The sequence below is a fragment of the Anser cygnoides genome, chromosome 12 (genome assembly GCF_040182565.1).
Source record: "Anser cygnoides isolate HZ-2024a breed goose chromosome 12, Taihu_goose_T2T_genome, whole genome shotgun sequence".
In the NCBI taxonomy this organism is placed as follows: domain Eukaryota; kingdom Metazoa; phylum Chordata; class Aves; order Anseriformes; family Anatidae; genus Anser; species Anser cygnoides.
The window spans coordinates 10293215-10308255 of NC_089884.1; the positions used below are offsets into that span (position 1 = coordinate 10293215).

General features: G+C 35.4%; 1 protein-coding gene across 1 annotated transcript in view; it reads left to right on the plus strand.

Moving 5' to 3' along the window:
* Positions 1 to 15041, plus strand: part of LOC106033227 (transcription initiation factor TFIID subunit 4-like) — a 146088-nt gene that overhangs the window by 22968 nt on the left and 108079 nt on the right. Inside the window, 2 exon segments of the mRNA XM_013176598.3 lie at positions 7753 to 7858; positions 12037 to 12151. Coding sequence (XP_013032052.3) covers positions 7753 to 7858; positions 12037 to 12151 — 221 coding nt within the window.

The window sequence follows — 15041 nt, forward strand, 5'->3', positions numbered from 1 at the left end:
TTCTGATTTGTAATTGTAAGATTCTGCTGTTTTAAAACAAACAAATGAAAAACATTACATTACATTAAAGCAATTTTATTATTTCCAGAAAAACAGTATGAAGTGTATATGAGAAGGAGTTTAGCACGACTGAGATTTCTGAAGGTAAAGCAACATTGGCTTCACCGGTTGTTATTCCTAAATAACAAAGCATCCTTGATGTTCATTTGGGTAGAAATTAGCACAAGACAGAGCATATCTGTAGAACTCAGCAATGGGGTTAAGATGTGTGAGTTGTCTCTAGCCAGATTTGGCATACATATGGCGAACCCAGAACTCTGTAAGGTACTGAGATGCTAAGTTGTAGTCAGGTTTGTTTCCCATCATACACAAGTTTTACCCATAGAACAGAACATAGAGCTAGTTCATGTGGCTTGTGGCTGTTCTAATGTGGTGATACATCACCCTGTTACAGTGAGGTTTCTTGCAACTTGGGAGTTCTCTGTGTGCTGTTCAGCAAGCAATGAAGATTGCACAAAGGAAACTTCATTAAACTCTAGTGTTAACAGAGATGCAAGAGGAGATTATTTATCTGTTTTGTAAAGTATACGTCCTGTTATAAAGCTATGTTATATAAGAGCTAGATAGTGCTATTAGTACTGGTTAACTACTACTAGCAGGGGAAATGTGGATGAATCTTGGGCTAATATTTCATTGATGAGACACTAATGAGATAAGCCAGCAATTGATTTCTGTAATTATTCTAAATGCAATGTTCAGAGTTTCTCTAAATTGTCATTCTTAGTGGGCAGGAGCTCTGTATACCCTTATATATGCAGACATTATCCATCTCATTCTAGGTGGTAGAGCAGACAAAATTTCTATGAATAACAAAGTTGGTTTTTATTTGTTAAAAAGTTTTGAAGTTGTAAGTAGATTGTTGAGTAAAGGAGATTGATTTGCACTTTTTATATTGTGTTGACACTGCATCATAAGAACAAAGTGCTCCTGGAGGTTGAAGCCACTTATTTAAATGATAAAGAAACAGTAAGAAATTTAAAGTGATTCATCTTAATTAAAACAAATTTAATTATCACAGAATCACCTAGGTTGGAAGAGACCTCCAAGATCACCTAGTCCAACCTCTGACCTAACACTAACAAGTCCTCCACTAAACCATATCACTAAGCTCTGAATCTAAATGTCTTTTAAAAACCTCCAGGGATGGTGACTCAACCACTTCCCTCGGCAGCCCATTCCAATGCCTAACAACCCTTTCAGTAAAGAAGTTTTTCCTAATATCCAGCCTAAACCTCCCCGGCACAACTTTAGCTCATTCCCCCTCATCCTGTCACCAGGCACGTAGGAGAATAGACCAATCCCCACCTCTCTACAGCCTCCTTTAAGGTACCTGTAGAGTGCGATAAGGTCGCCCCTGAGCCTTCTCTTCTCCAGGCTGAACAACCCCAGCTTCCTCAGCCGCTCCTCATAAGACTTGTTCTCCAGACCCCTCACCAGCTTCGTTGCCCTTCTCTGGACTCTCTCGAGCACCTCAATGCGTTTCTTGTAGTGAGGGGCCCAAAACTGAACGCAGTACTTGAGGTGCGGCCTCACCAGAGCTGAGTACAGGGGGACAATCACTTCTCTAGCCCTGCTGGCCACACTGTTTCTTATACCAGGTTGCTGTTGGCCTTCTTGGCCACCTGAGCACACAGCTGGCTCATATTCAGCCGACTGTCAACCAGTACTCCCAGGTCCTTCTCTGCCAGGCAGCTTTCCAACCACTCATCTCCCAGCCTGTAGTGCTGCTTTATGTAAAGTAGTATAAAGATTGTGCAGATCTAGTTGGAGGCTCCTAGAAAGTGAGATAGAACAATGGAATTTGCAAATAAAATAAAGGGACAGAACAAGAATCATGTTATATCGCAGTGTTCTGTGTTGGTCTTTTAAATCTCTAGTGGAAGAGTAGAAAATGGCTATTTGGATAAAAGGAGTAGTTTATGTTAATGAACTAAGAGAGAGATCTAGTTGCTGGCTTGAAGTTTGGTCTACAATGAAATTTAAATAAAAATGGATGCTGAGCAGTGGATATTTAGGATCCTTCAGTAGGAACAAAACCTATAGTTAGAAGATTACATGTGTGTTTCAAATACAGTTTAGTGAGTTTTTGTGTTATTTTTATGGGTTCTACTGTTGGAATTTCATGGGCTCATACCTTAATATAAGAAGGACACTGGCAATGCATGCTGTTTGGAAACCAGTAAAAAAATATGTCTGTTTAGAGGACAAACTTAAAAGCAAAGGCTGAAAGAAAAGCTTTAGAGATACTAAATGCAAGTAATGTGGTCAAATACTGACTGAAGGAGAGTATCAAAAACATTTACAAATATTTTCAGGACTTAGGATAGACATAGTCTGTCAAATTAGATCTTTAGAACAGTCTAAGGGAGTATAAATATGAACAATGGGATAAAATTAAGCAAAGTAGGATTTCGTCTGGGTATAAGGCAAAATGTCCTTACAGTAGAACAGACTATTCGATGGTAATCAGTCTCCCAAAGGAAGCGATGAAAGAGCCATCACTGGAAACATTCAAAATTAGCCTAGATAAAGTACTGGGAAGGATCGTGTAGTGCACTGGGGAGCAAGTGGGTGCAGTGATCCAGTGGCTTGTATTTTTATTTACTTCATTGCTTCTTTGAAAGCATATACACAATGGAACAATATTGTTGCCGTATTAACATTAAAATTTATATACTGCATTAAAAAGTAGAAAAAGGTTTTGTGTTTGGGAGGAAAACAGTAATTGCTTATGCAAATATTGAGACATTGGTGAAAAATTCTGTTACTGTTGCATCATGTTTAAATAATGGTAAATATGAACTTAGGTCCGTAAATGCATGAACATTGGAAGTTAATGCTGCCAGATTACATGATAGCTGAGGTTTGATATGACATTTATCTTCAGGATTGAGTAGACTGATAAATCACAAGTGGCATAGCCACAAGTGAGTTAGCAAGTGTTTACTCATGAGTGAAGATAAATGTCATATCAGACATTTGGCCATTCTGAATTCTGTACATTTACAAGTGGCGTATTTGTTTCTTCCTTCTACAGTACTTTTTTTTAATGGAGAGAGAAAATGCTCAGTATAAGACATATTTTGAAAATTTATTATTATGTTCCATTCTTTGCAAAAACATCTATTTCCTTTGCTGGTTTTATTGCTATATTTGTTATGCTTAAACTTCTGGATCAGATGCTTATGTTGCAAATTATGTTTTATGTAAATCAAGTTAGGTTAATTTTCCAGCTCTTGTCAGGTAAGCGGAAACATACCACTGTGACCTTATGCATCTGTAAAGCAGCATCTAGATCAAGGAGACTTGCAAAATTCCTGTCCTTGAAGCCTTTAGCAGTAAGCTCTAATCTAATCGTCGTAAAGGTTCTTTTCTTTTAATGATTTGTAGGTAGTAGCGTTCATTTTTATTTAATATCTGCCATTTAGGAAGGAGAAAGGTAAAAGAAGTTATCAGTCTTTCTGTTTCAACGCATTTTATGCGCCGAAATCTTTCTCAATCTGTTGATCATCTGTGTTTTTAATTATTGTCTTCTTGAGTATTGTGTTAATTATCTGTCTTTACATCTGTAATGTGTTCCTTGTCATGCAATAATACATATGGTAGAAGATTCACACCTGTCATGACCATCACTTTTTGGCTTAAGATTGGGACCAGAGAGCACTATAATTTTACTGTCGTATAGTTATTGAATCTAAGCTTTTTGAGAAGGTCTTTAAGAAAAATGGATGTTTCAGTTGTGACCATTTTAATATTCTACTTATCAGTAATATGTCCGTTAAATATCCTTTTTTCATCCACAAATCTGTTCTGCACAAACACCATCATGTACACAGCCCTTTTTTCAGATGTGAAATTTTTTTCAGATGTGAAAACTGAGAAATGGACAGAGCAGTAGTCTGAGCATTCAGGAAGTGAGAGAAGGAACTTGTTTGGAGGAGCAGACAAACGATGTATCAAAGCGAGCCTCATTAGTGCAGCAGAGTGGTGATGGTTAGGGGGGAGTAGGATGGTGAAATAAAAGGAGAATACTTATTGTGAGAAGTGTGCTTGTTATTTTGCAGAGAAATGTTATTTTATAGAAAAGAATGAAGTTAACTTCTACCATATTGACATTTGAGAAGAAGCAAGGCCATGACTTTCTTGCTTTAATACATTCCTTGAACGGTTTTGAAGTGGAGCAGCCACTGAGATGATTCTTCAACTTTTGACTGATAGATTGAAGAGGAATAGGTTGATCTATGACAGTACTTGCGCTGTCATGGCACTGTCTTAATTGTAGTTTTGTTTGATAATTTTGCTATTTTCCAAGATTATTATTAACTCCAAGCAATAGCTAAATCACAATAAACCTTCTGTGTTTTCTGTGTCTTTGTTGTTACTGTTCTACTGTTATGCTTGCTGTCTTCAGTGGCGGTAATAATGAAAATGAATTCCGTTCTTTTTAGTGGAGATGGAATGATGAGTGGTTTGTGTAAACTGAAGACTGTTTTCGTCTTACCACTTTTCAGATTCAGCACTCTTAAAATATCATTAATATTATAATTTTGGCAGTAGGGATAGAATATCTAGGTTGGAGAGGACTTTGGGAGGTGTCTAGTCTGACCTCCTGCTCACAGGAGGTCCAATTAGAGCATGTTGCCCAGGGCCTTAACCAGTCATGTTGTGAACATCAAGGTGAACTTCCACAGCTTCTCTGGGTAACCAGTTCCGGTGTTTGCTCACCGTTATAGTAAATTGTTTTTTCTTACATTAGGTGGAATTTCCCATATTCCAGCTTGTGTCTATTGCATTACATCCTTCCATTGTGTATCCAGAAAAGCCTGGATCTGTCTTCTCCACACCTTCCCTTTATATAAGTGCAGACAGCAATAAGAACTCTCCTGTTAAAGCTGAAATAATGTCTCTGATAACCTCAGTATACTAAAAACATCCACTTCTGTATTTTCTATATACATCTGGTTTAGGAAATCCTGAACGAATTGGTCATTCAAGATTGAGTATATGAATGAGTTACATTAAATGGGGGTACGCTCGTTATGCACATTTTTAGGCTGTCGGAAATGGAACATAATTTTGGTTAAGTTAATCATCTCCCAGACTGGCTTGCCAGTATCTTGTTCATTGCCTATATTTTCCAGGCCAAATTCAGGACAAAATAGAAATATTTGTGTTATGGGGAAAATAGGCAAGAGGATTAGAACAATTTGAATTAGTTTAATTGATGAAGAGTGTAGTTTGTTTATAAATCGTGATGTAGCGTAAGTTACCTCTGATTCATTAGTTTTTACTAGGTACTTTGTTTGGAAAGAAGGTTGCACATTCTGTTTCACAAACAAATTGCTAATACTTATTCCTTAATTGATTCCAGATTTGAAGATCACATCTGTGTTGAAATGTATCTTAAAACCATATAGAAAATGAAATCCGAGTTACTGTAAAATGTTGCTCTGAGTTCAGATGCGGTTGTTCCTTGTTGCTGGTCAGTTTCAGTATGGAATTTAAAATGCTGATTCTGATCTACACCCTTTGGAAAAGATTATTTCTCAGTCATTTCCTTCATTTTCAGCACTTATGTTGAGTTCCTAGTACAATGCTTGTTAAAGAACATTTTTTGAATGTATTTTGAATGTATTTAATAATAAAGAAAGCATTGTCATTATTTGTGTGATCTTAAAAGGTTAAATATTAGCCTATCTTTAATGGTGTTAATGACAGACTTTTTAGGGTATTCACATGAAAATATTAATCAGGTGAAACAATTTGATTCTGAACTCTAGAAGTTGCTTGCTGCTTAATGACAGAAGATTACTGTAGTACCAGATGGTGATTCTATCTGCAGGTCACACATAATTCCTTTTTGGTCTGACTTTTGGCCAGTTAAGGTATGTCTGCTTTTCTTCAATATTCTCTGAAGACTCATCCAATATATTACTGTGGAAGTGGCAACATTCTCCACTTCTGTATCAATAGCCCTTTTTTACTTTCGGGCTATTATGTCTCCTTACTAAAATACACTTGTACATGGAAACTGTTTTGTGTGCTTGAAAATGGAGTCAAATTCAACTTTTTCCCTCGTATCGTCTGTATGTTTTTCCTGTGGTACCTACTTAATTCTTTCCCTTCTGAGTGTTACTATTTACTCACTGCCTGTCTTGACTAAATAAATTTATATCCACTTGTTCCATTTCCGTGCTTAGTCCAAATACTCTGTTCTCCTTCAGTGTCTGTAGTTGAAGCTGAATCCTTAATCTTTTTTTCCCCCCTTCTCTTTCTGCGAGTAGCTATTGCTAATACTTTTCCATCTGCAGGTTTATTATGACCTCTCAACTTCTAATATTTTAGGTTGTACAAAATGCAATTTCCTAACTTCACAATATTCCTATTTGTTTTTTTCTCCAGACTATATTAAAGGTCTTGTTCCCTCGCTACTCTGTTCTTTTATTTGTAGTTTTCATCTTCAGACTGGGGAACCGAGGTTCCTGCTGATGGAACACTTTCCTATTTGTTCCTCAACTTCTTAATTCTCTACTTTTACATCTCATTTGAAAACAAAACAAAGTATATATTTCTCCTTTCCTTTTCTCCATAGCACACTTTGAAGTCAGAGATTTTGTCTTCATTGTTCAGCTAATTAATATGGTTTTAGATACTTTGTAAGAATAACAATGAGTAAAGGTGCAGTGTTTCCTGTTTGCTTCGTATGGTGGCGTATGGCATTGTGTATTGTCTTCTAGGAGGTAGTACTGAATGGTGTAAGACAGAGACTTGTAATTCAGCAATGGGACCATTATGCTATGGCACTAACATAGTTGTGACTGTGAAGAGCACATGACTTCTGAGGTTTTCTGACCTGAGTTGTGGTTGTAATCTTATTTACAGCTATTTGCCTGTGTTTTGTTTTCAAAGTTCATTTAAGGTTTTTTTTTTTTCCAGCTCTGCAGCATCCACATGTCTTACTCAATCTTCTGTTCTTTACATCTGTGCCTACCTTGTCCCTGATTTCATGAATGTACATTTTGCTATCGCTTAGGAATGACCCTTGGAGATTTTTCTTTTTGATTAAATTTATTTGTGAGTCAAATTCTAAGTTTCTGGCCCAGTTTCAGTTTTGGGTAAGGACCTCAGAATTTGTTTTAGTAGTAAGTGAAAACATGAGAATACCGAATTAACGTTTAAAAGACAAATACTGTACGATCACCACAAAACGTTGCATTCCTTCTTGTGTATTTCTGACCTTGGAACCCATAATATTTTGGAATTTACTTCTAGTATATACTTTCTTTAAAAAGCATAGGTTTATAGTGAGAGACCTAATGGTTGTAAGTATATATCACTCAAATTTTTGTAGCATTTTCTTCTACAAAAATGCTTTCTGAAAAAAATAATTCTGAAGACAAAGGTCTAAACTTTAATGTATACTGCACATCTTTGAAATATATTTTTGATGACGGTTGTGACATATGACATTTGTGTCAAATATCTGATTTTTTTTTTTAAGTATAACAGCTAAATATGTATATACACACACACACAACCACATGCATTACATGAAAATGACTTTCGTCACTAGCTGGTTGTGCTTGTAGAGATCCATATGCTTATATTAGTAATTAGAAGTATTAGTGTATTTACGGTGTGTGTGTTTGTGTATAAAGAGTATAATATAAGTATACTTTTTTTTAATAATAGCAGATTATCCAGTCAACATCTGCTCAAACTGTGAAACGAAACCCTGCTTGCCAGACTACCCAGATTAGGATGCCAGTGGTAATAACTCAGACCATTAGACCACAAGGTATGGGTTTAAATGTTTTAGTGAGATTGTTACCTTTGTATGAATTTCATTGTAATTACAAACTAGTAGCATGGGAAAAACTTACAGTGCTGACATTAGCAGGCTTGACACTTACTTTTTTATTTCATACTGGCTGAGGAGTGCATGTTTTCACTATGCAGTTTTGACATATTTCAGACTGACATAGTTAATTGTTTTGAAACTACATTACGACTAAACTCACATATGCTTAGTTCCTTATGAAGTTCTGAAAGAAGTCAGGAACTTGACTCTTGTATGCTCTAACTCTGGGCCAAGAAAGAAATTATTAATTTTTCCTGAAACAAAAAATACCTTAATGCTCACGAAGCAGAACATTATAGTCACTGTCTCTGCGGCTAGAGAAGTTGAGGTAGGAGTTTTAGAGAAATTTCTCAACCCACGTGTTTTTTTTCAGGCAGTGTGTTTACTCTATGGTGAGGTCAGAGACTGATTGCAGCAACATGACATGCCAGGGGAGGAGGAGGTGTGGTATTATACACCACTTTCTTATGGGTTTGTGCACAGGTGGATTAATGTTTGATACATCCCACTTTTTAAGAGGATTTTTGAACCCTTCTTACTTTCTTAGTAAATATCCTTTTTGTTTCTTTCCGCCTGCTAGCCTTGGGTTTTGATTATGCGTGAGATCCTCTCTTTGGATGTGGGCACTGAGATGATTGAGGGTTTGTAATGGAATACAGAGTTTATCATCTTCAAGTATTGAATTAAAGTAGTTTAAATGTACATGAAAGTATTGCTGCTTATTTTACTTTATTGCTTTGTCTTTTTCATTCTTGGGAAAAGAAAGCATCAAAAAAACAAAGATCACATTTAATAGCAGCTGATATTCTACTTGTTCAGTTCTCTTCAGAGAATCCAAAGGCTGAATGGACATGGAGACCAAGCTGTCACTGTAAGCCTGTCGTAGGCTGTTTTTCCAGGTTAGAAAGAAATGCATTTACTTGTCATATAAGGTGTATTTGATAGCACTGACACTTATTTCCTGAGTTTATTTACAGGGAGAGTGTTCAGTGTCTTAGAGTATGAACTTTCACTTCTGACCAATGTCTGAGAGTGAAGGCAGTGATCGATTTCATTTCTGTGCTTGTTCAGTCTGCAGTTGTGAATGACAACAGTATGACAAGAATTTGCATGGTATTGGCACTTGTCTTTTGAACAGTCGATTCAGAACACTAATTTATTCATGATAGCCATTGATTGGCCTATGAAGTACTGGTAGTACTTAACTGGCAGTTTGGTTTAAGGAAGACAACAATTCATAAAGGCCAATTCATGCAAAGCCCTGCTTTCAGGTGAGCTTATTCCTATTGACAAGCTTTTTTAAGCTCACCACTACATTTATTTAATTATACCACCAAAACAGTCAGAATGGAAATCTAGAAAATGTCCCATTGTGAAAGCTATGAATCTTGCAGCCCATGTTTGGAGAAACGTCTGCTGTGTGTTTGCAGCTCTAAGTGCCTATGGCATACTGTCAGATACCAGTACATTTCAATCGTGATGCATTGTTAAAACTTACTACTGTAAACACCAGTGTAATGGTGTTTTATACTGACTTCTCTATTTCTGTAGAAAGAGCTAAGATACTGGAATAGGACATGGTCTACATAGAAAATTACGGTAGTGCAATTCTGTGGAGTGTGACTTTTCAAAGATGGTTATACAAGAATTGAGCTGACTTCCACAAAATGCTGCATTTCGCTTCTCAAATTGGAGTGAATGTCCTAGTATAATGCTTCTTTACATTAGTATTAATGCATTCATGTGAACAAACTAGAATGCTTTAAAAACAGTAGTGTAGATAGTTGGCAGACTCTAAGAACTTTAATATTAATAAATAGTATCCACACCAGGGGAAATAGCTTTATAGTTATTTCAGGAAAAATTTACACTTCTTTATCAAAGCAGTTATTAGTATAATAAATCTGTGAATTGTTCCTGCATCTTGTGGATGGAGGAATAGAGCCGTGGAGTAAAATAATTAGCTGGATTCATTGCAGCTATTTGACCTGTGCAGAACTAGGAACTTAAAAGCTCCTAAATTTGGGCTTATTTCTCTGGATCATGCTACTTGAAATTTGGAACAAGGACCCAGTGGTGAAAAACTCTGTATGTCATTACCAATCCCATGAAACACATAGGCCCACAGGTGATTACTAGTTTTCAAAATATGCCCTGCCTTGTAGTATAATTTGGTATTTTAGCCATATTTTTTGTCTAACTCCTTAATAATGCAGAATTTTGTTTTAAACCAGAAAACTTATTTGTCATCCCTGAGCTTATATTTACTTTCCCAGATCCATTTGAGCAGAATTATTATATTGGGTGAAAGAAAGTGAGACAATTTTTTAGTATCCTGTATAGACATATGGTTTTCCTGAGACAAAGAGGTTAACTATTCTTTTGCTGTACTCTCTCCATATTTTTGGGGGTCAAAAGTTATCTGTGGAAAAGAAAACGTTGATATTGGCTGTTAAGGAATATAGTTTTAAATTCTGGAGGAGAGCCATTGCTTCCTTACTTGATACATTGCAATAATTTTTAAGGCTAATACACTTTTAATTTCCTAAATGCTAATTGTTGAAAGCAGAGATCTGCTGACTTTTAGTATTGTATTATTTCTTTCCTTCCAATTCATTTAGTCAAAAAAAACCTTTCAATTAGATGATCTGAAATAGATAAAATTGACTGGGCCATGAACTAATGCTATCTGTGACATCTCACAGACCTTGAATATTCCGATGACAAAATAGTTTTATTCCTCAGGCCTAGAGCCTAAATCCTGTTTTGCATTTGCTAATGTTGAGGGTCCACACAAAAATGCATTTATGCAGATTGAAGACCTAAACAAACACTCTTCAATTAGTTTTGCTTTGAGAGCATATGCTAAGGGTGATGAAGACTTCAAAATGAAAAAAGTAATGTGCTCATGCAAAGCTCAGATTTTTTTGTTTCAGCAAAGAAGTGTTATTAAAAGGATTTGTTGAGATAGTTGTGGTTTAGGTTTTCATATCTCTGCTAAGGTTCATACCGTGCCATTTTTATGCAATAGATCCACAGATATGAAGGAAAACTTCTCACCTACTTCTCAGTCTCAAATACTTTGTCTTTTAACTCTCAATAAAATTAAATGATATACAAGAAAAAGGTGAGATCAAGTAGACATATGGTTTAATTACTTTCACATGCCAACATACGGGTGGGTTTAAAGGAAACTGACAAAATATAACCTAAGGAAGCAAGTCTTAAAATACTAAGCAGTAAAGGTGGACTAACTCCAAATTTTTCATTTGTCAGTGCTTTTTGAGTCAAATATTGATATAATGTTTTCTAATAATAATAATGCAGGTTTATGGATTTACCAATTAGTAACATAAACTTGTAATTATTTTTGATTATATTTTACAAATGTCAGAGAGGAATTAATATCCATTTATTAATGTAGTTTCACAAGGAGCTAAATGTCTACCACACTTTGGCTTGATTAGAAATTCCTCCCCCCGTTTTTTGATGTACATATAGACTTGTAAAATCTAGATATAGACATGAATTACTTTAAAAGAACATTTTCAAAAAAGGCAAAATAAAAGACAACCTTTATGAGGGGAGTTATGTCAAATTTTAAAATAGTATATTGTCTTCTACATACATACAGTATTAAAACATTAAAGAATAGTTAAAATAATGTTTTGAACTCTGAAAATATATCTTTTTCACTGCAACAAAGAACAATGACTATAAGAAAATGTAAAAGCTATAGCAAATACCTCAGGTGACTGCGACTTAAAACATCTATATTAAGAACATTTGAAATCAGGTTCCTGTATGCTGTGCAGATTATAAAGAAAAGTGGTTTACTGATAATTGCAAATGCACAACCGTTTTGTATATTATAGCGAATTATGGTCAATGGTTTTCAGTTTTGGAGTCTTCACTATAATGTAACTATAGAACAAACTGTAATAATATATTTTTTTTAATCTAAAGTTGTTCTTCTTCAGCAGTGTAATTTTTAAAAAAATAACTACTTCCTTTGTTTGCAATTTACAGACAGTTAAATTTAGTTCCTGGACAGAAGGTTCTTTGATGTAAATTGTCTAAGACAGCTCATAATAACATCGCTTGGTGTTTTTCAGGCACAGTAGGGAAGGCACCAACAATACAAGCCAGCAAAAGTCCTGGGGGCTTTGGTGTTCAGGTCTCTGCAAATCAGAAAAACAAGCTGAATGACCCTGGAGGTGGTTCTTTCAGGTAAAAAAAATAATGCAGGGGGGTAGCTGGAGGGTGGGGGGGCATCTTAAATATAAAATATAAATCAGAATTGGCTTAACACCAGAGGGCAGTGTTTTACAATAATTCCTGGCTTTCTTACTGTTACTGTGATTGGATGACAATTTTCTTATTTAGATCTATTTAAAAAATAAAAAAATAAAGGGAGCCGGGGCCCCTGTCTTTAGGATTTTTCTTTAAATACACTTTGGAATGTTTCATAAAATCTTCACCTCTGTGGATTCCAAAACAAATTCTGGTAAATGGAATTACATATATGAAGTTAAAACAAACAAACAAACAAACAACAAAAAAAACACCCAACATCCTTGCTTTTATGTATCAGATTTTAACATTCACGTGGAACGTATCTTGCTGAGAAAATACTAAATGTGATGACAAGGTGTCCTGTTGATAGATAGCTGCTAAGCTGCAGCTATCCCCTCATCAGCATACAGAAAATACTATATGTTTCTGGTAGTGTGCGAAGAGAAGAGAAAGCGTTGCTTTACCTGTTCTTCATGTGCTTACTTATGTAGCGGAGATTGGGACATTCTATGAGTTTCTGTAGTGATCTGGTGCTGCAAGGTTTAATACAGTAGCATTGATGAATTGAGCTGCTGTTATCGGTTCTTTTGTACTGCAAATTTCTATTATCTTTTTTCCTGTATTTTGGATATATTTACTGTTTGTAGAGAAAAACAAATCTTACATGTGTTGCCTTTTTTTTCCCACTGGTGAAAGTACATTAAGCATCTGTGTAATGTTTGAGCATTTTTTCTTCCTTTCTGTTTCTTTGTTAAATGACAAAATATTCATAGATTATTTTCTTCTCAAATTCTTACGTTGCTCTGATGTCATCAAACCAGTAGTTAATTGGTAGGCTTAGACTTTTGCAGATGAAATGAAAGAAATTTTGTAGTCCTTTGTGAAATATCTCTGCTTTGAGGCATGTCAGTATTGCAACTAATTGTGGTAGTACTTAGTATTAATCTAGAAGCAAAATCATTCAATTTTTTACTTTCTGATGCTTTTGCCTCCCACTGAGTATTTAAATGATTTAAAATGTCTGTTGGGTTCAATTGTACTGTCTTAATAAGTATTTTTTATGTTTGTAAGCAACATGAGCATTTATTCTTCGTTAGTATAGCTTTCAATTTTACATACACCAAAAGGGACAGCATTTTTTTTGACTGGATGTTGTAAACTGTGCCAGGATTGATTCTTGCATTCACTTAGTTTATACATAGAATATATTAGGTTAGTTGGAATTGTTAATTTTCCCTTGGGGAGAAGCAAATGCTCAAGGCACTGATTGATAAATCAATAAATCTTTAGTGAGTTTGGTAAATAAGCTGTCAAGGGTGTATGTCATTTTTCCTCTAGAGAACAAATTTTAGTCAGAATGAATGTGTTTGTTTCCTTGCATTGTTTTCTCCTTCAAAATAGTAAGACACAATGCTGCATTTAAATAAGTCCATAAAATTGCAAGGATTTATTAAACAGCAGCAAAGATCAAGCTTTTTCTTGATGTCTTAACAAAGAATTCAGTTGTTTGCATATTTGCATTTCAACCCCTAACCTCTCCTGAGGACAAATAGATGTCTGACTATTAAGCCTAAAGGCACAGAGCTGGAAATCTGTATTAATCCTCTGAATGCTGACTAGTTTTCCTCAACATTCCCAGCGTGTGTGAAGAATGTGTTTTTAGCCAGAAGGCAAACTGGCATCTAAAGCAAAGCAAGAATTTTGAAAAATAGTTGTGTTATGTATAAATTTATTTTGCCCTTAGTGTTTTATTATTGCATATTTGTTTCATTATTTTATATTCTACTTTCTTTAAAATAACTTACTCTAGCTTTTCACTCTTGTGAGCAAAGTGTTGGTCACTAGCAATGGAAATGTGAACATGGTCATTAGAAATGGAATTGCTATTTTTGAATTCCTTTAATCATACACATTCTTAAACTTACGGTATCTTTCTAGGGTGTGGGAAACAGAGGAAAGAATTGCATCAGAGAGGCAGCAATTCGGAATTTTACAAATTGCAGCTTAGCCCTCAGTGTCAGCATTAATTAATGAATTGTAAGACTACCTACATGAATTCACTGGATATTATGGTAGCTGTCCCATGACGTACAGTTTTCAACCCTGAGGCTTCTGCCTCTAAAGCTGTTATATTCCTGAAATTTTGTCAACTTTTTTTTTTGTATTGAAATTTTTTGTTGCTACATTTTTCAGTGGAAACTATGGAGTGTTCCATTTAGCTGACTTTTCTACTACATTAATGAATATAAATTTGAACTCCATTCTCTGTAATGTTTTTTCTTTTACAGTAGAGATCCACACTTCTATTTGTACCATAATATTAATGGTCCAGTTTAGAGGTTTCTGTAGTCGGGAGAGATGAAGCAGAAGGCCCCTTGAAATCTGAAAGGGGCCTGAATATTTCGCTACAACTGCTGTGCACATTGCCTGTCTCATTCAGTAACCTCAGAGCTCCTACTAATGTAATATACCACTGACAACAATGAAAACAGCAGACTCTTAAAGTAATTATTACCTACAGTTCAGACTGTGGACAATATAAAGGAAAACATCTGTTCCCCTGATACTAAGTTGAAATCATTTCAGTTGGAAAAGACCTTGGGAGGTCAACTGCTCCAACTTCTGAGTCAGAGCAGGTTTGGTTAGATCAGAGACTTGTCCAGTTCTGCATGTCTCCAAGGTCAGAGATAAATGTTTGTACTCCTGTATTATCCTACCACGTTCTAACTGAATTGAATAAGGCTCAATAGCATTGTATGCAAAATGGGGCAAGAAATGGGTAGAACTAGTCCATTAATGTGTGTGATTCCGATAGTTTTCCATA